General features: G+C 43.6%; 3 protein-coding genes and 1 long non-coding RNA gene across 8 annotated transcripts; 2 read left to right on the plus strand and 2 right to left on the minus strand.

The window, feature by feature from the left end:
- Nucleotides 1-57: 57 nt before the first annotated feature.
- WDR78 (WD repeat domain 78) lies at nt 58-14006 on the plus strand. 5 transcript variants are annotated; one of them, XM_027651485.1, is made up of 17 exons: nt 115-259; nt 1024-1219; nt 2155-2228; nt 2739-2848; nt 3025-3181; nt 4378-4517; nt 5305-5463; nt 5969-6133; nt 6903-7147; nt 8376-8462; nt 9133-9284; nt 9906-10063; nt 10225-10346; nt 10945-11043; nt 11487-11713; nt 12449-12602; nt 13859-14006. In XM_027651485.1, exons 2-17 carry the CDS (start codon nt 1157-1159, stop codon nt 13901-13903), a joined length of 2157 nt encoding a protein of 718 aa, XP_027507286.1. In that variant the 5' UTR covers nt 115-259; nt 1024-1156; the 3' UTR covers nt 13904-14006. The 5 variants fall into 5 exon arrangements, with proteins under 5 accessions (XP_027507288.1, XP_027507289.1, XP_027507286.1 ...); XM_027651488.1 differs by lacking the exon at nt 5969-6133 and having other exon boundaries at nt 113-259; XM_027651486.1 differs by lacking the exon at nt 115-259 and having other exon boundaries at nt 761-1219.
- LOC113951011 lies at nt 3176-6889 on the minus strand. Its single transcript, XR_003528968.1, has 3 exons — nt 6636-6889; nt 5697-5760; nt 3176-3293 (listed from the first exon to the last, which is right to left on the minus strand). It is a non-coding gene; the product is annotated as an uncharacterized LOC113951011 (long non-coding RNA).
- Nucleotides 14007-15493: 1487 nt separating the features above from the next.
- INSL5 (insulin like 5) lies at nt 15494-17691 on the plus strand. Its single transcript, XM_027651496.1, is given in 3 exon segments — nt 15494-15916; nt 15918-16110; nt 17364-17691. Coding segments are annotated over 3 exon segments (537 nt in total). The 5' UTR covers nt 15494-15808; the 3' UTR covers nt 17600-17691.
- Nucleotides 17692-18580: 889 nt separating this feature from the next.
- On the minus strand, nt 18581-20093 carry TCTEX1D1 (Tctex1 domain containing 1). The gene is made up of 2 exons (XM_027651737.1): nt 19812-20093; nt 18581-19330 (listed from the first exon to the last, which is right to left on the minus strand). The coding sequence occupies exons 1-2, from the start codon at nt 20052-20054 to the stop codon at nt 19127-19129; spliced, it is 447 nt and encodes a 148-aa protein (XP_027507538.1). The 5' UTR covers nt 20055-20093; the 3' UTR covers nt 18581-19126.
- Nucleotides 20094-23939: the final 3846 nt, after the last annotated feature.

Here is a 23939-nt window from a genome sequence, read left to right on the forward strand (position 1 = left end):
GCGGTGCCGATGCTGGCGGCCAATCCCCGCGCGGCGTGTTGGGCGGTGTTGCCGTGGTAACGGAGGACGCCGCCATGCCGGGCCCCGCCGGGCCGCGGCCTCCGCCGTGAGTGGGACCGGGAGGGGCTTTAAACCTTCCAAACATCCAGATATTAATTAATGTTAAAAATGGCTCAGAGCCTTCAAAATCACCGGGAATATAGGAGAAATTAGAATAAATAATAAGTTGTAATGTACAGTGAGTTATAATAAATAAATGGTAAGATTCCTTTATTATAAATGTTTTAAATCCCTTAAAATAATTGGGAATATATAATAGCAGAGATAACAAATTAGGATAATAAATGGTAAAAATCCTTCATTACATCTTTAAAAGAATTGGGAATTATAAGATAGATTATAATGTATAATAAATTAAAATATATAATTAATTACAATAAATAAATGGTAAAAATCCTTTATTATAAATGGCTTACATACATTAAAATAATTGGTAATATATAATACATTAGAACATAAATAGAATAAATTAGAATATATAATAAATTAGAACAAATGGTGAAATACCTTATTGTAAATGGTTTAAATCTTTAAAGTAATATATAATTCATTATATATAATAAATTATAATGAAATTATAAAAATACTTAATTGTAAATGGTTTATATCCTTTAAAATAATTGATATGTGATACATAGTAGTCTAATAATAAAATATAATAAATAAATGGTAAAAATCCTTTATTGCCATTTATGATATTTTATAATATTAAGTCCTGTCTCACAAGGGCTGGGCCAATTGTGTTGGGTTAACAATGACATGATAACCCTTTTAATCCTTTAGATTCAATAATCATTTCTATTTCATAATCTGATACATTTATATTTAATATAATCCTCTATATTTTAAGCAATCCTTTCTATTTAAACCTTTCAATCGTGGTAAAGCATTGCTGGAACTTGAGGGTGCTGTGTTGTTTTGGGTGTTGTGCTGGTTGAGGAGGAGCCTCTGTGGGTGTTGCAGGGCCAGGGCCGGAGCAGAAGGAGCAGCAGGAGCAGGAGGAGCAGGAGCAGGAACCGGGGGGGTCCTTGTCCCCCCCAGGCGGGGCAGCATCGTGAGCGGCTCCTGCTCCACGCAGAGTTCCCGCAGGACCTCCATGGTCTCCGAGGGACGGCCAGTGCGCAGGGGGGCCCTCGTGGGCATCCAGGGGTCCCTGCAGGTGAGAGCCAGGGACACCTCCTGAACGATGGTCGCTGTCCAAAATCGACCTGCAGGAATGATCACAGAACCATGGAATGGTTGGGAGGGACATAAAGGTCATCCTGTCCCACCCCCTGCCATGGGTAGGGACACCTTCCACTAGGCCAGGTTGCTCCAAGCTCCATCCAAACTGGCCAAGGACACTTCAGGGATGGGACAGCCACAGCTGCTCTGGGAATTCCATCCCAGCTGCTCACCACCCTCAAAGGGAAGAATTTCTTCCCAATATCCCATCTAACCCTGCCCTCTGGCAGTGGGAAGCCATTCCCCCTTGTCCTGTCCCTCCAGGCCCTTGTCCCAAGTCCCTCTCCAGCTCTCTTGGAGCCCCTTTAGGCACTGAAAGGGGCTCTAAGGTCCCCCTGGAGCCTTCTCTTCTCCAGGTGAACACCCCCAGCTCTTCCAGCCTGGCTCCAGAGCAGAGGGGCTCCAGCCCTGGGAGCAGCTCTGTGGCCTCTTCTGGACCTGCTCTAACAGCTCCATGGCTTTCAATTCTTTCTATTCCCGCACTCAGGCTGGGTCAGGAACTGCATTTAAAGACGTGACTGACCTTCCTACAATAAAATACCTTGAACACTATAATTAAAAAGATGGATAATTATCTCATTACTTTGGCTGCACTTTTAATTGGACTTCAACAGTTCAGTCACTCCTGGAGGTCATTAGAGAATAAATGAGCTGAAAAAGCCACAAGGGTTGACCAAAGAGAAATGGGTTTTTCCAGCTATTTCCGGCCATTAAAGAGGGTTCCAAAGAAGTCCCAGGCAAAGGTGACTTTGATCAGCCCTCTTGAGCTGATCCCTGAAGGAAAGCAGGAATGCAAACCCCCTCACAAGTGTCATCCCTGTTCCTTGGGAACACAGTGAAATTATCCTAATTATTTAAATATTTCTTCAGGTTTTTGATGAAGATGGGAAGAATGTGACACCGCATCCCCTCTTCCAGTCAGACCCAAATACTGCCGGATCCAGGCAAGGCAAACTTTATTGTCAAGTATTTTATCTGTGTTGATAATACTTATTAAATACAAACAACCTTTTTTACAAAAATGTAAAATATATAAATTCAAATATTAAATTATTAAAAATATACAAATCTTGTTAACATTCTCTCTTTTACTAATTTAAACCAGTTACCTCTGGGTGATTATGTGCATCCAAATGACAAATTCAATTAAGTCATACAAAAAGAAGGTAAATAACTATTTGTGTTTAAAATGAAAAATCATGAGCCACATCACTGTATCAAAATGCAATAAATAACTGCAGTTGTGATTTTTAAGATAAAGAAATTGCTCTTTGAGGACCATCTTTCTGTCATGTTTCCCAGGCTGGCTGTTACAACGCATAATCCCAGAGGCTGGGATATCAACCAGGAGCAAATATAGACAAAAAATGACTTAAAAAATACAAAGCATCTTCTGAAAATAAAGACATCTCTTTTTTTTTGAGACAATTTCTGCTTATTTCTTGTCACTGAAGGACATATGGAAGCAGCAGCACTTGGATATCAAACAAATCAACAACCAAGTCTGGACTCGAGGGAACAGCAGAACCTGGCTCTGGACAAGACCCAACTTTGAGCTTATCTGGTAAAGAACAGACACTATAATTATAGATTTAAACTGTTCTTTGGAGCACTGGGATTTGTGAGACACTGAGTCAGCCCAGCACTTCAAAGGAACTTGGTGCTTTACAATACTTTAAGAATTAATTTGTCTTCTTTTAAATTCAGAGCAGAAAAGCACTTGTTCACCTCATTTTTCAGCTGTGCAGGTGGGGCAGGAGGAGATGGAAGAAGAATTAACAGAGGCAGACCTGGATCAGAGAGTGGATATTTACCTCTCAGAGACAGACACACTCTGGATGTTTGATATGCCCTCTGTCATGGTGTCTGTGGAAGCAGAAGATGCTGGGAGAGTTCTGTAGGTATAGATTGGCCCCCATTTCATCTGTGTTCAAAGCCTTAGGTCTCTCTTTGACAAGGCTAAATTTCTTGCAACTCCATCATATTGATGAAATTCATTCTGTCTTTCACTGAAAAATTAAGGCAGGTTAGGAAAAGCAGTGGGTAGGGGAAAGAGAAGCGTGTGATAAGGAATTACATGACTAAATGTTCATGAAAACAGTAGGAAATCACAAACCTCTGCATTCATCTTTGTGTGTAGCTTTACAGCTGATTACTTATTAATAAAGAAGAGATAAACATACTAAGTGTTGGCTTCCTCTGAAGCTCCTCACAGTGCTTCTAGTTAGAAGGAACCATAATATTGTGTCTCCCCTTAGTATTCCCACTTCAGAGTCCTCCCTGGACTCCCATGAGCTTTGGTGGGGAGTTAACCCAGGGTTTTGGCTTATTCCCAGGAGCTGACTGGGACAGAGAGCAGCAAAGTTCTCTCCATGTGACAGACCTGTCACACAGCTTTTGGAAGCTCAAAGCCCCAAAGCTGCAGCTGACAAGTCAAACAACTCCTCTCAGCAAGCTCTTTCTGCTTGTGTCCACACCAAGTCCATGGTAGGACTCCAACCCCAATGTTTGTCAATCACACTGGTGGGCTTTTTGGGAATAACAAGAGGATGAGCATCCAACAAATCAGGCTGGTGTGCACAGAGGGTATGGCCAGCTGTACAGGAACAGTAATTCTCCCTGAGCACAGCAGGGGTGGGGTATGACCCACATCATCTGCTCAAATAGTGAAACCAAAATAATAAAAAAATGTTCACAATTCCCACTGACATCCCTACAGAACTTGAGGGCTGGGGGAAATAGAAATGCAGCAGTTTCCTTTTTGTGTCTTGGATGCTCTGCCTTTCACTCCCAAGTGAAGAGAGCTACATATTTCTGAACTCCTCTGAATTCCCCCAAAATTTACAGGTAGTTGGGGTAGGGATTTTTGCTGGTCCTGCTCTCTAACAAGCCATTCCTGTTTTAGAACAGCATCACAAAGGTCAGAAACAGCTGCTGAGAGAAATACAAACACTGAAATAACATTTAGCAATCCAAAAACATCCAAGCAATAAATGTAAAAAATGGAGTGTCCTCTCCTGTTCAAAGACACTGAGAATTTGAATGCAGAAGTTTTTCAGAGAGTTGCCAAACACTGTCTTCTTTGTTTTCGAGGGAGCGGAATAAGATTTACGCTGACATTTGCAAAACCAAAGCTGGCAGTGAACGCTTTGAAGAGAGAATGGTGCAAACCCTGGCTGGAGCTGCCAAAAACAAGGAAGTGCAATGTGAGACAATTATCATGGAAGATAAAGGTAAAACTCAAAACACTCCCTGCAGCCGGCAGAACACTGAGAAAAGGGCTTTTTTATTTCTTCCATCTTGGGATGTTTCCTCAACTTTCACTTCCAGAGCTTTGAGTTCAGACAGGGCAGTGTGATTTGTGGTGGCCTTTTCTGGCCGTCCTAAAATGTGAACTTGTTGCTGGAACACTGTATCCATTGCAATAAAATAGTCACGAACACTAAATGAGAGCTGCTGTGCCCTGCCTGCCTCAGCACTTTGCAAGCAGAGCTTCTCCAGCTAATCCTCAGCTCTTCCCTTGAAACATGAAAGGACACAGCTTCCTTTTCCCCCTTTAACTTTTCAGTGACGCTGGTTTCTATTTCTGTTTGCCATAATGCAAAGAAGGGAACCTCTGTTATGAGATTTAAAACCTTGGGGAAAGCAGGAAATCTTGGCAGTCTCACCAGATCGATGCAATTTTACAGAATGTACAACCTCAGCGCTCTAAAAAAATGTGCCTTTTGTGTGTAGGAGGCCAAAGAAAACTCTGGGAAATGCTGTCTAAAACATTTTTCCTTTGTGTTTGTTAGTGCATGTAAAATGAGGGAAAAAATAAAAGAAGTAGATAATCTGATTTGAAAATGTATTTGCCACTTTTTTTGAGTGCCTTGAGCATCAGCAGGGCTTGTTCCAACCCCTGTTTGAAGAGCTGAGCACATAAAGGTAAGGTTTGGGTGGGAGCTGGCCCTGCTCAAGGCCCTTGTAATAATGTACCAAAATAAGAGACAGGTATAACACAGTGAAATTCATTGCCAGGGATGATGGTCACTTCCTGGGACTTGGACAATTCACTGGATGCATCAGAAATAGAACCTACGTCACGGGCAGAAGGATTCGGAGCCACAACAGGGGGAAGCAGCAAATCTCCCACAACGAAAGAGCAGGAGCAGACTGTGTCTGTCTCTTCTGACAGAGGTAACATTTTACATTTCTGTCCTGTTTTCATCCTTCTAAAACAGGCACATCACAATGCTGTGTGGGGAAACTACCTGAAGAACGTGCTTGGCCTGACTGGCACCTGAAAGAGAGTTTGCTAATGAATCTTGGATAGGGCTGCACTGAGGCCTCTGGTGTCCATTGCCATCAGAAATTACCTTAAATAGAGATAAACAGTCAGGGACAAGGCTTGCTGGTACTCACTCACTCACTTGGGACAGTAGAAGCAAAATGCCATTTGTGAAAGATTCCAGAATATCTCATCATACTGAGTATCTGAGCAATAAAAGAAAACAAAATTAAAGCAAGAAAAAATTTATAGTGGAAGCATTCTTTGATCCTGACAGATTCTTCTATGCTTTTTGCAGGTGGAGGAGAATTCTTATCTCTCAACTTTTATGTGCAAAGTTTTATCGTGTTAAAATCATTTATTTCCCATATTATCTGTTATCAGGCATCACAACTTCTTCTCTAATGATTTCAGAAAGCACTGTTCCTGTCAGGAGCCAGGAAGAGGAGAAATGCCATTCAGAAGCTATATTAACATCAGAAAACCTAAAGCAGGATTTAGTTATCATGGAGAGGATTTTAATGGAGAATATTTTTCAACCCAAACTTGCAGCTTATCGGCAGATTCCTGTCCTTATAGGTTTGTTCTTTACTGAGTACCCTGTTTCCAGCACAAGGCTTTACATCCTATTGGAAGTCAGGGAGTTATGTCCCTCACTGGATGTCTTTACAGATGACAAGTCACTTAAATAGACCAAAGAGAGGAGAGTTTTTGAGATGCCAACATGAACTTCACAGTTTTACATGTACTTTAACAAACTCAGTGGAAGAACTGAATAAATTAACTCTGAGCTTATACCACAAATTGAGACTTACTCAAAATATTAGTCAAACTTGTTTCCTAGAGATAAATTCTGCTACTTCTCTCACCACTTTTTGCACTGGAATGTCTCTTGTATTTTTTTTTAAATTTAATTTTAGAAGGAGACTTATCACAGCATTGTACAACTCAGCTGTGGTGTTACATGTGTAGTGTGGTGCTTTAAAATTTGGCATCTAACTTGAAAACAATCTATTTAAACACATTTTTAAATACATGAGATTAGAAACATTCCTGGTGGGGGGTGGACATAAATTCCTACCTTTTTGCTGGGTAGCTAAATACGCTCCTTTCACACCTGTAGTACAGACCTGGCACACCACAGCCTTGTCGAGTTGTTTTCTCTGTCCCCAGCAATATTTCAGCCACAGTTTTAGAAGTCAGGATGTCTTAATTCTTCAGATCTTCACTTTTTTTTTTTGCTGCAAAATATTTGCTGAAAGGGCAAATTTTTTCTTCTGATGTGAACTACTGGAGTGAGATGAGTGAAATGTTCCTACTCAGACTCTACCATATCTGTGCATTTCAGAGCCTGACATTACCTCAGACAGGGGTGATACAGCAACAGCCACGGAAGAAGATGAAGAGGAAGAGCATGATAAGGAAAAGAAGGATGAGGGAAAAGAAGGAAAAGGATTCATTGACCCATCAATGACAATAAATAAAACCCCAGAAGAAGATGCAGCTCCCAGGCTGGAACAGCTGTGGTCTTACACGTGTGATTTAACCAGCGGCCACAGCGTGAGCAGCATGGCCTGGAACAAAGTGAACCCTGTGAGTTAACAAGTCACTCCTGAGCTCTTTACAAGCAAGTGGTGGTGTAAATAAACTCCTGATTTTGGTGTGCTTTGCTGGGAGGGATCTCAGAGAGATGGATCCATCCCTGCAATCATGTGGATTGTTTTTGGCCTTCCACATAACAACCTGTTCCCTTAATCTACAGGTTGAACAACAGAACCAGGCTTTCCTACACATATATTACAACAGCCTTAATTGGTCCAAAATTTAACTGAACTTTAGTAGTGTATTCCCAAAAGGCAATTTTCTGCTAGCAGTGACCCTCAAGGCAGAGTTTACCCTGGGCAGTCACCTGAACAACGACATTAATAAATTTGGTCTGTGATAGAACTGGCAGTTGAAATTTAATCTCCTCCTACTAAACTTTATCACCAGTGATGGAGTTTATTCATGATAGTTTAGAAACCACATCTTTGGCTTTAATAGTAATCTCCCCAAAACAGCAGCAATCATCAAACTTTAAGGATAAGATAAATAATAACAGCACAGATTTCTAAGCAGTTGGCCCAAGTTTGTTTAATTTGATTTCAGTGGAAGTGAGAATGACTCAGACATTTCCATACTCAGAGTCATGTAAGGCTCAGTTTTCCCCACACCCCAAAAATAATGAATGGAAGGAAGGTAAAAAGCAGGTAAGGACACAAAACAGAAAACCAGTAAGGGCAAAAAAGACAGAAAACAAAGACCGTTTCATACTGTTAGTACACCAGATCCCCAGATATTATAAAGTTGGCCACATTTAGAGGCCCCAGTCTTAGAATACAGGGCAAACAAACACCTACTTTGAAAGTGTGAGTTTCACAAACTGCTTGTTGAGTGTAGGAAAAGAGAAATTAATGGAGCCGAAGACTAAAGTCTTGCTGCTGTTTTTCACTTCTACCCATGGAAAGGAATTACAAGAATTCATTGGACCCCACTGTAAAAAGCTAAAAGCCAGGAGTTTGTGGTGCTCACTGAAGCTCCTTTTATAAGTAACCTTGAGAGAGAAAACTAGAAGTATTATTATGCATTCCATTAAATACTGCACATCAAATATAGTTATAGAACAATGTTCATCCTGTGTGTTATTCCACCTGCATATGACATGAGTGTTGTTTTTCCAGACTTTGCCCTGAGGGTCACTGCTAACACAAAATTCCTGTTTGGAAATACACCACTAAAATTCAAGTTAAACTGAGAGATTTCTGTTAATTTGTGCTTTCAGGATCTTTTAGCCATTGGTTACAGAGAGTTTGATTCTAAAGATCAGAAGAAAGGCTTGGCTTGCTGTTGGTCACTGAAGAACCCCATGGTAATGAGCAGCCAGTTTGCTTTTCTTCAATGTGTTTTTCTCTGTACTATTTCTTCTTTATTTCCTTTTTAACTATAATTATCTAATCTAACTTCTCACAATAGTGCCAAAAAGAAAGTAATTGCATAGGTATAACATTTATACTTTACAGATCCATATGGAAAGGAATCCTTTTAGAATTAGCCATTTTAAAAAAATCTTGGAAATCTCAGTTATGAAGTGTCCCAGTAAAAACCATCTGATTGCCATCAAATTACACAACTTCAATTTGATTTCTTCTACAAATTTTACTTCATCAAAACTGTGTATTAGACTAATTTAATCCATGAATATTCAAATCTTTGATGCATCTTTATCACATCAACAACAATCAAATGCTCTCGTGACTCCCTGATGCCACCACAGACCTTTCTAGATATTTGGTTTGGAGTAATCCAATCTAACTTATTTTACAGTGTCATATTTCTGCACAATCTTTATTTTTTCCTAATTTTATCGGCTGCAGCAAGAAATAAATGGAGCAGTTTAGAACACAGTACCTGATTTCTGTCTAGAAGTCACTATGGTCACTTGAGTTTTCCAGCAGAGCAATTTAGTGCCCAGCATTGAGAAGATGGAGGTAAATTAAGAAACTACCTTAAAACACACTTGGTATTTTTCTCCTGGTCAGTGGCCAGAGCGCATTTTCCAGTGTGACCATGGTGTTACTGCTGTGGATTTTTCCCTGGCAAGTCCAAACCTTTTAGCAGTTGGAACATCCAGCGGATCTGTTGCAGTCTATGATGTGCGGAGCCGGAACGACGCCGCGTTCTTGGACAGCAGGTGAGGCTGTGACCTCCTCCCACTCCAGGCACCTCTCACCAAACAACACTTTGGAAAGGTGAAACAAAGGAGTCCTGTTCTTTGAAGTTTTAAGAAAATGCAGCAAGTTACCACCGTATATAATTTATACTCCATGTCCTATCCAAGACAATCCTGCCCCAGATAATAAATCCTTTGGTGTGATCAGTGCTATCTTTTGGTACTTTCTCCCTGATTCCACTTGCCAGAAATGTAGAAAACATCAGAACAGGTGAGGAGTGAGCAGGAATTAAGAAGAAAATGAAAGAGAGAGGAAGGTGATGATGGAGACATTTGCCCTAAGGGCAGCTCCCCAGGTCTGGGCTCTCTCCTCCAAGGTGCAGATTGATTTCATGGTTCAGGTGTCACTGAAAGGTGTCAGCACATAAACAGGGCCCTGAAACCAAGTATCAAACATGTTTAATAGAGAAAAAATTTTCCTGGAGAAAACAACCAATGTTCAGACTATTTTTTTTCAAGAAAAGCTAAACATTTCTATCATAAGATCTGACACTCATTACAAAGTGGAAGATTAATTATTTTTCAAATATATTGCCTTGTCTTTGTTCAGATATGATTTACAATGTGCATCTTGTGTTCCAGCGCATCCTTAAATAAACATACAGGTGCTGTGTGGCAGCTGAGGTGGGTGGAACAGGACAGAGGTGCAACAGAAGGTGACAAAAAAGAGAGACTGATGTGTATCTCAGCAGATGGGCGAGTAACTGAGTGGCTCATCCAGCAAAGACTGGACTGCATTGGTGAGCAGAGCAAAAATACCTGAAATTGCTTTGTTTAATTTCAGGTGACATTACACCAGTTATCATACGCAAAAGATTTAAGTCTGGCATTCCAGAGCAGCCTGAGTTACTCACAGGGCTGTCACACACCTGTTTGACAAAAACTCCTTCTATTTGCACAGATCTGATGAAACTAAGGCGAACAGAAAGGGAGAAGAAGAAATTACCAGGTGAGAAAGAAAGGAAAAGTGAAGCTCCAATATCTCAACAGGCAGCTGGAATGTGCTTTGACTTCCACCCAGAGGTAGGCTCAGAAAGTCCATCCTAGTTAAAGTTTTGCCGAGGAAAACTACATAGCAGAGGTGGGATCCTCAGCTGGAGCCACTTCAATACTAGTCAGGGACTTGGCACTGGGATTTGAAGCATAGGATGAAATGGTAAACCAAGCCCATGAACAGCCCTGTCCTCTCAGCCACGCTACTCACATTTCCTTGGGCAGACCCTGGGGCAGTTTCCCTTTGTGCATTCACCAGGTCTGTGAGGATTTGTTCAACATCTCCAAGTCCAGGATGTAGGGTGCTGTGCTTCTCTTTATCCAGCTGAGTTTTTCTTCCACAGAGCACTTGAAGAATTTATGCCTTTTCCACATGGACTGCTGAATGTCCAAGGTTTTCAGGAGTCAAAAATCCCAGCATAAGTTCTGCAACGATTGAGAGAACACATATAGGAAATGTGCTACATTCTGGCCCCTCTATACTCACCTCACACACCCCAGCCCAACAAAGCAGCTCCATCTCAGCTCTTCAGAGCCTGTCTCTGCCATACTCATCCAGCCCTTTACGATTCCTGAATAAGTGATAAATTGGTTAATCCAACTGAGGCTTTTTTTACCTTTCTTTCAGGATACGGATATTTATCTTGCTGGAACAGACGAGGGCCACATCTACCAGTGCTCTTGCTCAGGCAAAGAGCAGATTCTGGGAACATACAGAGGCCATAAAGTGAGTGATGCACAGAAAACATAATGACAGCAGAAACCATTCAATTAAGTTAAAAAATGTAACAGTTTCTTTGCTTATATTATAATGTCTAATAATATAATTATATATACATGCATATATAAATGTAACATATTATACATGTAACATCTGCAACAAAAGAAACCTAAAGTTCTCTTCTTATATTAGGAATGAATTCCCCTGGCATGAAGCATCACAGTCTTACAGGATTACTTTCTACACTATAAGGATTTTTAAAGTAATTTATTAAAACTTCTATAAACTGGTTTAAAGCTTTAGTCCTGGCTTAAGAAAATAATCAGTAATGTGATTGTCCTGTACAGTTAAATAGTCTTACTTCTGACAGAAAGACGGGTAGCTCTACAAGAGATTCTGTAGCTCTACAGTAACACCAAGTTGTTTTTTGTTTCTCCCCAAACTCCAAGGGTCCTGTGTACAGAGTGGCCTGGAATCCATCCAGCACAGACATGTTCCTAAGCTGCTCTGCAGACTGGAGCACCATTTTATGGCACCGGGACTCACAGACGCCCCTTTTAACTTTCAGTTCTGTCACAGCTTTTGTTCATGACATCATGTGGTCTCCAAAATCAGCCTTCATATTTGCAGCAGTGAAGGAAAGCAAGGTAGAAATCTGGGATCTGAGTGTCAGCATGTAAGTAATGACTTTTCTCAAAGAAAATTCTGAAACCTTATGGCATGAAGGCTACAAATTATTGCCTAATCAAAATTATCAGATCAGGACAGCTTATTCAGCCATTGAAAGCATTGCATCTTGAAATACTCATTTTGTAAAAGCAGATGCTATTACCAGAGAAATGGAGTTAGAACAGAAGCTGGATGCCTCATGGAGCTGATAAAGCCTGTTTTTTCTGCAGAAATCAGAGATTTTACCACTGCCATAGTTAAAAGACAAAACATCAAAACTGAGCTACTTTTATAAAATATCATGGTCTGAAGCTGAGATACCTCTCATGTTTTCCCACTCCTGTGCACCATGTGCACAGCTCATGGGTGGCTCAGTTATCTCTGGCCTTGCCCAGGTGGCCTGTATTTATTACTGACAGCATCAAACCCATGGTGGATCCAGAGGCCCCCAAATCCTGCAGTAGCATAATGCAAGTTATTAATATAATATCCATATTACCCACCACTCCCCAGATCAGGCAATAGGACAGGTTTTAGGCAACCAGGATATCTTAGTTAATAGCAGCTGGAAATTTTGTTCTGGCAGAGACCAAACAAAATATTGCCTCACTTCCTAGTTTTTGAGTTAATTTAGAACACAAGAAGTGAAACGTGCAGCATTTCTCAGGCTGCTGTACTGACAGGCCACTGCACTCAGGTCAGTGCACAGTTCCCATTAATTCCTGCCTTGTCTGGGTTGCAGCTTCAACCCCGTGATCTCCCACGCTGCCAACCCAGAAGCCAATCTCACGTCCATCCTCTTTGCCAAGAACACCAACTGCCTTCTGCTGGGAGACAGCCTTGGTGGAGTTGGGGTGTGGGAGCTGTTCAACTTGGATGCTCCTGGCAGCAACAAGGTACGACACGCTTGGAGAACGGCGGTGTGCTCAGAGGCTGAGTGCTGCTCCGGGGCCTCATTCCTCAGGAAGGAGCTACTGTGAAAGATCCAACTAATGAATACTGAAATAGGTGGAATCGCATACAATTCCATAACCAATTAAAGCTGAGGTTGTTTCTGCTCTTCTGCTGCCATACCACTAGAAACTTCAGGAACAGTTCAGTCAATGTTGGGTTCACTTGACTGCAAGTGAAGGTCAACTGCAGGTTTCACTTGGTTGCAAATCCAGAGGTACACCACAGAGCTGGATTTGGGATGCAAGAGCAGGGAGGTGACACTCCCTCTAAACAGTCTGCAGGAGACTATTGGGCTGAATGCCCTCACCTGCTCCACCACAGACATGACATGTCTTCCCCTGGCCACCAACACAATGTCTCACCATGTGGGTGTCAGACCCAGCAGCCCCTTGTAACTGCGGCCAGTTTATAAAGTGGGACTGCTGCTTTTTATAGATCCCTTCAGATTACACGGCACAAAACACTGAAGCTGGAGAGAAGGAAAATGCTGACGTCAATCTAACCTTCATTCTTAGGATATTATGGATCAATAATTCACAACTGTCAGCATTGCAGGTAGAAATCCTGGTAATTACCAGCCTCATTTGCCAAGTGCTGTAAACCACAACGATATTTCCCTTAAAAACAAAAAGTGAGGCTATTGTTGTTAAACTCAGAAAATAAAATTAGTGGGTTTTTCTCCCACAAACCACCATGAAGCTGCCTGAGTCCTCTGAGCAGAGAAGTCCATCAGTTATTCAGTACAGGGATAATTTCCCGGGTATGCCACCAGAACAGAACTGAAAGTGCTTCATTTCACAGGCTTTGGGCACGTGGCATAACTGGTCACATTATCCAGAGGCAGCCCCACTTTCCAGCATCACCCATTTCTGTCACTCCCTTTTCTTGCAGCAGCAAAGTCTCCCTAGGCTTGGGTATGGACAAGGCTTAGCACGACCATACTATAGCCATACTACAGCTAACTCAGGGCAGGTAATTACTTCAGGGACAGTCACATCTAAGTGCAGCTACTATACATGTATCATCTTGAAAATTAACTTCTTTTATAAACACAGGTATGCCGTCAAACATGACAATACAAATGCAATCCAGCCAGGTCTGCCAAAAAAGTGCTGTTTTCCAGGAGTACTCTTAGAGGTAACCATAGCAGTAACAGAATTCCAAGGAAGAACCAGTTCTTTTTCCTCTTGTTTTACAGGTTGGTACCTTGCATGACATCGTTTGTCCAGTTGGAGCTGTTTAACAGTAACTGCTGCCCCTTCTCTGTTGGGAAACAGCAGGAAAGACTCGATGTAGTATGAACATTTACTCCTTTGCAATAATTAAAGTTTCTCTTTTAAACCACACCGGTTAGAAACTGCTTTCCTAACTTTTCCCCCGGAAGTCCCCCTCCTTAGACAAACAGTGTTAATACATGGATGGCCTTCTCTGTAATACAGATAATGGGAAGGTCTCCATAGTCTTCTCTCCTTTAGTCTTTATCCTTTTTTTTCCCCCCAAGGTCTTTTCTCCTTGGGTTATTCAAAACCAAAAATCACCTCCATGCTACAGCCTCAGCCCTTACTAGATGTATCTGTACCTTCCCAGTGAAACCACCCAGTAAATAAATGGACTTTCCATCAGTTCCATCTTCTCCCATAACCCACCACCAAAGGTGAATGCTGAGTTTTGAGTGACGTCAGGCAGGGAACTTGCTCAGCCTGCACGCTGGTTTGAAACAGGCAGAGTTTGGCTGCCTAGGCTGGATTTTGGGGGGGGGCAGAGCAGAAGAAACAGAAAAAAAAGATTTTCAGGGACTTCCTGGCCACAGAAAATACTAAAATCCCCACAGAGCAGTGATCAAGCACAAGTTGTAACTCTGCTGCCCAGCAAGCACATTATGTGTGGAGATGTGTATTTTATAGATACAGAACATTCAGGCTCTCTGATTACCCTGACAATAAACATCCAACATTTAACACATCACTGAAGTTAAGGATCATTTGTGATGCATTAACATTCACTTCCTTCTATGTGCTGCACATCCAACAGGGAACATGCAAACTTACCTGACATAAAATAAATCTTTGTGCACTTCAAAGACAGACACCCATTAAGATGAATCATGTGTTAATCATTATTACAAATCTGAACAAAATACACCATGGATTTTCCATCATCTGTTTGCTTACCAATGCTGCAGCTACAAAACAAGCTTTCTATCAAGGCTGTAACACATCCTAACCCACCCTGCACACAGTGAAAGCTAATTAACTGTAACATTATGGTGCTGGAAAACCCTTGTGGTGTTAGGAAGGGCTCAGGATCTTCAAGGTTCCTCCTGTAATTTTTGTTAAACATGGAATTTCCAACCTTGTATTTGATAGATTTTCTCCTTCAGGCATTTTATTGCAAGAATTTTTTATAGAAGCTTACAGCAACTGCAGCCAACAACATCCCAAGCATTAGGAAGGGGTTGTGTTTATATCCAATTTACTGATATCTGGTTTCAGAGCAGCTCCACACTGCTTTAGTGGACCCACTTCTGTCTTTCAGGTGTTACCAAAGATCAAAGGATGGCCAGGATGCTGACCTGTAGCTATTCTGTGCTTTCTTCAGTGCCATCTCCCCCTCTTTTCCATGCCTTTTTGGACAATGGCCACTACTACAGGCCTCACAGCCCCCAAACCCCCTCAATACCTGATTTTCTCATGGGGGCCTGGAACTGGCAGGTTTTTCCTCCCAGTCATCCTCAGTCACCAGCTTGGCTTGTGAATAAGGCGGGGAATGAAGAGATGCACAACTGCAGACATCATGGGAAGGAGTTAACACCCTTTTTCTTTGGGATCACTGAAAGACCCCCTTGCTTAAACTGTGATAACAGGCAGGACTAGGTAACAGGCTGCTCAGCACACCTGTGTGGGGAACAGACACAGAACCCATTACCTACAGATCATGTCATAAACACCCTTTTGCTCTTGCAGAACACACATTAACAGCATCCACCTGAGCCCATACCCCATAAACATGTTATACCTCACGTGTTCCTAGTAAACCAGTTACGGAGCCTTAAGAAGCGTTTAATACTTGACCAAGATCCCAAAGCACTTCAAACATGACCGGAAACAAGTGATTAACATGTTTTTAGCAAACATGAAGTCACCCCAGAATGGGCCATTACCCAGTGGAGCGCACGGGCTGTGGGTATAAATGGGAAGGTTCCAGCAGAGCACCGCACTTGGCGTGGCTGGTCCCTCCTGCCCTGCCCACACCAGGCACGAAGAACCCTCAGCACCATGAGGGGCACAGCGCTGGCACTGGCCTGTCTAACTCTCCTGACTGTGGCACAGGGAGGACAAGGGGAAGGAAACACTGTGAGGCTCTGTGGGAGAGACTTTGTCAGAGCCGTCGTGTTCACCTGTGGCGGCTCACGCTGGAAGAGGCATCTGACTGATCATCGCCACCTCTTGGGTAAGTACCAATTGAAGCACCACAGGCTCATCTTCAGTGCATCCAGCTCCAAGGGGACTCAGAAGCAGCACAGTCCCTGCAGGCTGTGCCTTGGGAGCCCTCCACTCCCACTGTTCCCCTCGATAGCTCCAGCACCAGCAGCACGGGCTGTGCTGGGAGGCAGTAAGCGAAGCACTGCAGCTCCACGTGTTCTCTCTCCTTCCAGCTTGCCTAGCTTAGCTCTGTGTGCTGTTTTGCTAAAAAAACCCCAACTATTTAGCTCAAGATTTTTCAAGTCCACCTGAGGAACAGGAGCTAAACCAAGGCTATCATTGAAAATCTCTCTGCCATCCTGTTTCAAGTGCCAGGGGTGAGCTTTGCTGCAGGCAATGCAAGTGTCTTACTGCTGCCTGCACTTTCCCCACTAGAAACCAGAAACTTTATCACAACTTAAGAATATTACAAATAAAGCATGTTGAATATTTACTCTGCAATTTAAGTATCTTCACAAGCTGTTGTATATATCTATACTCATTAGCACATTTTTGGATAGCAAGAAAATTCAGCCATTACATGCACTGCTAGGAATTTGCACGCTGACAGATTAAAATAAATAGAAAACAAGAAAATAACTGAGTTAGATGACAGGAATAGAGACTTTCTGCACTTCCCACACCCGCATTTTTGGAAAACTTCTTATAGCAGCAGCTCTAAACAAATACAAAAAGAGATGCCACCCACAACACCCTCCGTGAGAATCTGGTGCTAAACTCAGCAAGAACTACTACACCTTTACAAACTCCAGAAGGCAGTGCCCAGATGTCCAAAAGTGTTTAAAATGCAGCTGAAATGCGAGTGTAATTGAAGTGGGAACACCCAGGACTATGATATTGTGGTGTAGGTGATGCCCTAATGCAAAACCTGCATGCCAGGAATCCCACAGGCAGGCCCAAGTTAATGTGCCAGTCAAGAGCCATTTACACATCTAACCACAGTTTTTCCCTTGGAAGCAAATATATCAGTGTAAGACTGACAAGGCAGCAAAGAATACTCTTAAATATAAATCCATGAATTACTGGGTTTTTAAACACATTGCTCAGACTGTGAGCAAGTCGGTGACCTGGTACATGCTGGTTGCTCACATCAGGAACATGGAGTGTAACACCGTCAGCTCCCTGGCTGTAGGGTGGTGTGTCTTTCTAGTAAAGATAAATACTTAAATTACTCATCTTTCCGTGACTTCTAACTCTTAGCTTCTAATTTTTATGCCACAGAGAGTGAAAACCCCCAGCCTTTCCCACACAACGGTGACGCCGACTCCTCAACCTACACAGACCAGAGACTGGGGACCGACCGCGAAGAAACCCACGAGGTCAGGTCCGAGCCAGAGCAAGACTTGCACCACATCAGCAAAATGTCTGTGCTAAGCAAGCGTGAGGCAGCCAACCTGCTCACCACATCCTGCTGCAACGTGGGCTGCAGCAGGAGGGAGATCAGCGCCCTGTGCTGAAACGGGGCTGCTGAGGCTCAATATCACAGCTTCCATAGATTAAAATAATCATGACATAAACCACAATTAGTTCAGTTGTGTTCTTTAATTGTAGCTTTGAGTGTTAAATGTCATAGTGCACACTAGCAAGTGGCTGCAGTGACAGTTCAGGTTGACTGGATTTCACAGGGTTTACAAGAGGTTTAGTTAAACTCATTCATGAGTACAAATATTTCTTTCTAACCAACTACTTTTCTAGTTTCAGCTTTGCATGTAAAATGTAATAAAATAAGCAATCTATGATAGGTTTGTTCTCTTACTCAGGAAAATCCAACAGCAGGTTTCAGCTGGGAAACAGGAGAAGCAAAAAGTCTGGTTTCAGAATCAGAGCAAGGCACAGGAAGCTTTGTCACACTGCAAGGTCAGCCAGACCCCAACCAGTGGGGAACGGCTGCTCCAAGAGAGACCCGGGACCATCAGCCCCAGCCTCTAAAACGGATGGGCATAAACTCACAGTTTATCTCCTAATCCACCTGCTTTCAATAACATTTCCCTTAAGTCCAATTTAACAGACAGTTAATTTGCACCCAGGGAGACTGAAAACACACTTCTGAGCTGAGGGCTGTATTGCATCTCTTATCTAAGGGCAGGTATTGGCTGAGAACCACAGCTGAAATTCAGTATTCTTGATTCAAGCACTTTCACTAGAAGGGCCCAGATATGTCAATTTATATACTCTAAACATAGTATCATTTAAAGACAATTTTCACTTCATTTCACTGGTCTTCTTCTTCCTAGATGGAGAGGGACTGACAAGGCCATGGAGTGGCAGGACAAGGGGGAATGGTAGCAAACTGAAAGACAGCAGGGTTAGATTGGAAATTGGGAAGAAATTCTTTCTCGTGAGGGTGCTGAGGCCCTGGCACAGGCTGCCCACAGAAGTTGTGGCTATCCCTCCCTGGAAGTGTCCAAGGCCAAGTTGGACGGGGCTTGGGGCAACCTGGTCTAGTGGAAGGTGTCCCTGCCCACGGCAGGGTGTGGAACTGGATGAGCTTTAAGATCCCTTCCAACCCAAAGCAGTCTGGGATTCCATAATTCAAGCAGAACTAGCTACCTTCTCTCAGCCACCTTTCCTGTGCTCAGGCCTGGCATGCACTAAATGCCTGCAAACATCATTAACAGAGATTGTCTTAAAATGCTCTTGTTTTACTCTCCAAAAAACCCTTTGTGGTTTCTGCTCGGGGATCATGGAATGAAGGCAAATTCAGGGAGATAAAAACATTATAGGGAATATTCCTAAAATATTATTTTCCCTGCAGGGAAACTTCTGAAAGTAGCGAGAATTAGGTGCAAAACAGTGTGTCAGAGAGAACCACTTCCCAGAGAAAGCTCTGGGAAACAGTTAATTACATTTACCCAAAGGCTCACAGTAGCCACATTTCAAAACAGGTGAGAGTACTTTGGTCCTTCACAAATGTTTTCAACAACAGAAACAGGAAGAGTTAGGCTGAACTTCCATTTCTTCTGCTTTTAAGCTCGACTACCTCCCTATTCAAAATACACACCATAGACATTTGCAACAGCAAACAGGGAAGTATTCTTGAACACATATGATGAAAACGTGTCGCTCACAGGATCCCACAGGCACCTGCTCCCAATCTGCATGCTCTGCTCATCCAGCTGCCCAATGTGTGTCACCACCACAATCTTGTACCGTGGGATCACAAGGTCTTTCACTCGCGCTTTAACCATCTGCAGGAGAAAAACAAGTTTAGTCCATGTGTTCAAAGATGAGACAGACGTTTAGCAGGGCAGGACAAGGGGGAATAGTATTAAACTGACAGAGGATGGGGTTAGACTGGATATTGGGAAGGAATCCTTGGCTGTGAGGGTGGTGAGGCCCTGGCACAGGTTGCCCAGAGAAGCTGTGGCTGCCCCATCCCTGGAAGTGTCCAAGGCCAGGTTGGACAGCGCTTGGAGCAAACTGGGCTAGTGGAAGGTGTCCCTGCCCATGGCAGGTGGTGGAACAAGATGAGCTTTAAGGTCCCTCCCAACCCAAACCATTCTATTAATTAACTCGTATCCACGTGCACCCTCCTTAGAGCAACCCTCCTCCACCCTTTATTTCACACTTTATAGGTATTTTGGGGGATATCTGGGGAGCTCCCCAGCAGCCACCTCCCTCACACCCCATCGAACCATGAGGGCAGAATATCCACCTGCTCCCTCCTACCTCAGCGATGTCCTTCGCCACCTCCCTGCACTGCGCCGGCTCGTAGCGCTGCTCCCTCAAGTAACTCTCCACCACATCTCTCAGGATCTCATCTACTGCTGCCCCTGGGAAGCGCTTGGAAGGACCTGTGAGGCAAAGCTCGGGCTTATGAGGAAAAACCTGCCGGGCGGAAGGCGGTTTGGAGGTGCAGTCGTACCCAGACCCACCCGAGAGCGGGCCGCTTATGGCCGCACCGGCATCCATCCCCCTCCCGGTCCTCCACCCCCTCAGCGCGGAGGGAGGCGGAAGGGCGGCGGCCAGTGCCTCCCTGCGGCCACCGGGAGGGGGGAGTCGCCCTCCGCGTTCCCGGCCGCTGCGTTCCCGGCCTCCGCCTGTGTGCTCACAGCCTCCCGGGGGACTGTGTATTCCTACGGCTGCCCTGGGTCCCCATAGCTTCCACCAGTCCCTGTGTGTCCGTATAACCTCCCACAGGTGCCCACGGCTAACACAAGTCACCACAGCTTCCATAGGTCCCTGTGTGCACTTACAGCCCCCTAGGTCCCCATGGCTTTCACAGTCCTGGTGTCCCCTTACATCCCCCACAGGTTTCCCATGGCTCCCACAGTCTCCACAGGTCCTTGCATGTCCCCACAGCCCCCACAGGTCCCTGCATGTCCTCACAACTTCCACATGTCCCCATGACTTCCACATGTTCCCACAGACTCCCCCAAGGTCCCCACAGTATCCACAGGTTCCTACTTGCACCTAGAAGTCCCAGGTCCCTGTGGCCCCCACAGGTCCACACAGCCCCCCCAAACGTCCCTATGGTCCCCCTGTGGGTCCCCATGGGTTCCTATAGCCCTCACAGATTCCTATGACCCCTGTGGATCCACATAGACCCTCACACGTCCCAACACCACCCCTGACATATGCTCATGGCCTCCATGGGTCCTCTCGAGCTCCATCCGTCCGCGTGGTCCCTGTGGATTCCCAATATCCATCCCCACATGCCAACCCTGACCTGTCCCCATGTGGGACACTGTGCATAACTCCTGCAGCGATGACAGGTTTTGGGCCAGAGATGATTTTTTCTGGGCAAGGGACCCTTTTTTGGGCCAGCCCCCGATACCTCCGCCCATCTCCTCTGGGTTCTCTTGCTTATGGAAGCAAAGCTCACTCAGAAAAAGTATTGTTTTACTGGTTTTGTTTATTTTCAAGGAAAAAATAATAATCACATTTAAATTGCAACTCAATTGGGTATTTAATGTGGATCTTATGTATAGAATTAATAAACTTTGTTCTGACATGGGGATTTATCTGTCGCAACGTTATGCGTGGTAAATAATTGCATATTCGAGATTCAGTGAAATGGGTGACAGGGAGAATGGAGGAGAGACATTTATAAAAAACAGTATTTACAAAAATGATATCCACATAGTTGTACTCTAATCTATAAGGCAAGTAACATTTAAAATATGTTGTTTCATGATTATCTTCAACAAGTCAATACAACACATTCATATTACCAGTGGTCAAATACAAAGCTTCGCTGCAGTAGTCCCTGTGCAACAAACCTGTATGTCTTTTACAGTTTTTTTTTTCTCTGAGAACAGTAGGAAAGCAGCAAAGTTTTCATCACAGACTAAGCAGTACCTAGGCCATCGTAGACTAAAGGTATAATATATCTCATTGCACGTTTAGGCAAAAAAGGCCAGCCATTCATTAACTTATTTAACTTAAATCTTAAAAATAGACCTGTGTATCTTAATCCACAAATATTTATAAACATTTTATACATGAGGGAGTTAATAAAATGATACAGGGTGATACCTGGGGAAGTCTGATTCACTGCTGGGGTGTCCTGGTGAGGTTCTCCTGCATTCCATGCCCTCCACCCACCAGCCCTGGCTGCAGGAGAGGAGCTTCACAACACATCCCAACGGGATTCCTCACTCACCATGACGAACATCTCCACATGTTTTATGTAATCCAAGCAACCAGGTGACTTCATCAACCTTAAAGCATTTTGGAGTGGAAAAGCCCATCCCTGTGTGGATGAGGAACGTGACAGCAGGATGGCTGTACCCAGAAATAGTGGGATTTCTAATGAAGGAACAAGATATCCCAAATGCCTCACTAAAACCTGTTGTGTTTCACCACATCTTGCATGGCCTGTTGCCGAGTCCTGCTTGTCTGAAAACCTTGGAAGAGCATCACCACTTTAACGCTCATGGTTTCAAGAACCATCGCCAGCAGCATCATCCCTCCTAAAGGGAAAGGGAAGGCAGGAGCAGGGCATATTCCTGTAAATCTTTTCCTAGCCTTGCAGTGAAATAAGAATTAAAATCCTGATTGAAATAAGAACTAAAATCCTGATTGAAATAAGAACTAAAATCCTGATTATCATAAAACCTCCCCAGCTCTGTAAGGATTACTTTCCTTGGGAAATGGTGAGAAAAAGAAGAACAGAAGAATTCTGGCTATGAAATGAAATCTTTGAGGCAGTAATTTCTTACCAGGAAAGTATGACATGATGTTACATATAAAATATGTCAAGCTTCAAAATTAAGTGTTTTAACCAAGATGTTTTCACATAGAACCAACAGAAGAGTAGGGGAAAAACCACTCCATACTTAGTGTATGGATGTAAGGTTTTTTTAATTAGATGTTGAGTGTTTGGGTAACAGATCCATGGGCTGTATGTCAAAAAAAAGGTGGAATAGAGCAGGATTCGTCTGTGACCCAAAACTGCCCAACGTGCCCAGTGGGCCTGGAAACATTTGCTGACAGAGATTGGTAGCCAAGGATGAGGTCTGAATGTTTTTAGTAAAAGATGTTTGATTCCTTCTTAAGTCTTTTAAAAATCTTCTCAGTGCACTCCAGTCTTTTAAAATACCTCTGCTGGGAGAAAGGGAAGTGGTGACTCTTTATGTGATGCTTGTGCTGGAGGAATCTTGGGTGGCTGCAGCCTTCCCTCTCCATCCACTTCCTGCCTGGCTAAAACAGGATGACATTCCAATGGAAATTTCTAGGTTTTTCCCACCTATGTTTTAAAAAACTTTTAATAGATAAAACCTGAAAGGGCAGATCAAAGGCAAAGTAATTTAAATGAAATCCTGAATGACAGCAAAGATAAGAATTATTGAACAGGGGACCGATATTTAAGAGGCACCAAATGCAGGCACCAAATGAAAAGCTCATTATTTGGTAGTATTTCATACTAGTGAGTGATTTCATAGTTATTAAGAAATACTGTTAAAGTAGAAAATTGGTCTGAAAGGTCTCCTGTGAGGAGCACAATAAGCTGACTGAGAATCCTGACTGTTTACAACAAACAGGAGAAAAGTTACCTAAAAAATTTACTTCCTGCTCCCGACATCTGAAAACCCAAGTCTTCGGGTGTCTGTGGGGGAAAACCCTCCTGCTCCATCAGAGGAACTTTGACTCTGCAGGTGTGGGCTGCTGAAATTCCCAGGGGAAAATTCCTCTGGGAGAGGTTGCTGAGACACAGTCTAAAGGGAAGGGTCCACGGGAGTAACTGAGCTAAAGCCTTTCTATGCATGCATCCATATATTTTTATTTAATGCCTCCTTTATTTGTCCTTTTTTTCACTCAGATAGATCAGAGTGCTGCTGAGCTCAGGAGTGCTAGAGCTGGGCAGTGCCAGAGGGCTGAGCCCCCTTTCCAGCCTCAGTCTGACCTGGCAAAAGACCTGCTGGACCACATGCTGGGAAACAGAGCAGTGGTGCTTCCCACTAGGAGTGCTCCCAGAGCTGGAGCCCCTCTGCTCTGGAGACAGGCTGAGAAAGCTGGGGGTATTCAGCCTGGAGAAGAAAAGGCTCCAGGGAGATCTTAGAGCCCTTCCAGTGCCTAAAGGGGCTCCAAAAGAGCTGGAGAGGGACTTGGGGCAAGGGCTTGGAGTGATAGGACAAGGGGGAATGGCTTCCCACTGTCAGAGGGCAGGGTTAGATGGGATATTGGGAAGTGATTCTTGGCTGTGAGCGATATACATCCCTATACATGCTCCTATTTGATGCTCTACATTAAACACTCAGACCAACCTAAGCTGCTGCCCATAACCTTTTTCTGCTGAGACCTTCTCAAAGCCAGGCAGGAAGACCAGGCTCCTGCACTCTGGACTCGGGAACA

The sequence above is a fragment of the Corapipo altera genome, unplaced genomic scaffold (assembly GCF_003945725.1).
Source record: "Corapipo altera isolate COAL_440 unplaced genomic scaffold, ASM394572v1 57, whole genome shotgun sequence".
In the NCBI taxonomy this organism is placed as follows: Eukaryota; Metazoa; Chordata; class Aves; order Passeriformes; family Pipridae; genus Corapipo; species Corapipo altera.

Excerpts from the sequence above, each read along its gene's own strand:
- WDR78 (XM_027651485.1), top strand. The coding sequence starts at position 1,157 with ATGGTCTCCGAGGGACGGCCAGTGCGCAGGGGGGCCCTCGTGGGCATC. Across the intron at positions 7,148-8,375 it reads CCTGGAACAAAGTGAACCCT|GATCTTTTAGCCATTGGTTA; the intron begins GTGAGTTAACAA and ends TTGTGCTTTCAG. Across the intron at positions 10,064-10,224 it reads GCAAAGACTGGACTGCATTG|ATCTGATGAAACTAAGGCGA; the intron begins GTGAGCAGAGCA and ends CTATTTGCACAG.
- TCTEX1D1 (XM_027651737.1), bottom strand. The coding sequence starts at position 20,054 with ATGGATGCCGGTGCGGCCATAAGCGGCCCGCTCTCGGGTGGGTCTGGG. Across the intron at positions 19,331-19,811 it reads TGGCGAAGGACATCGCTGAG|ATGGTTAAAGCGCGAGTGAA; the intron begins GTAGGAGGGAGC and ends TTTCTCCTGCAG.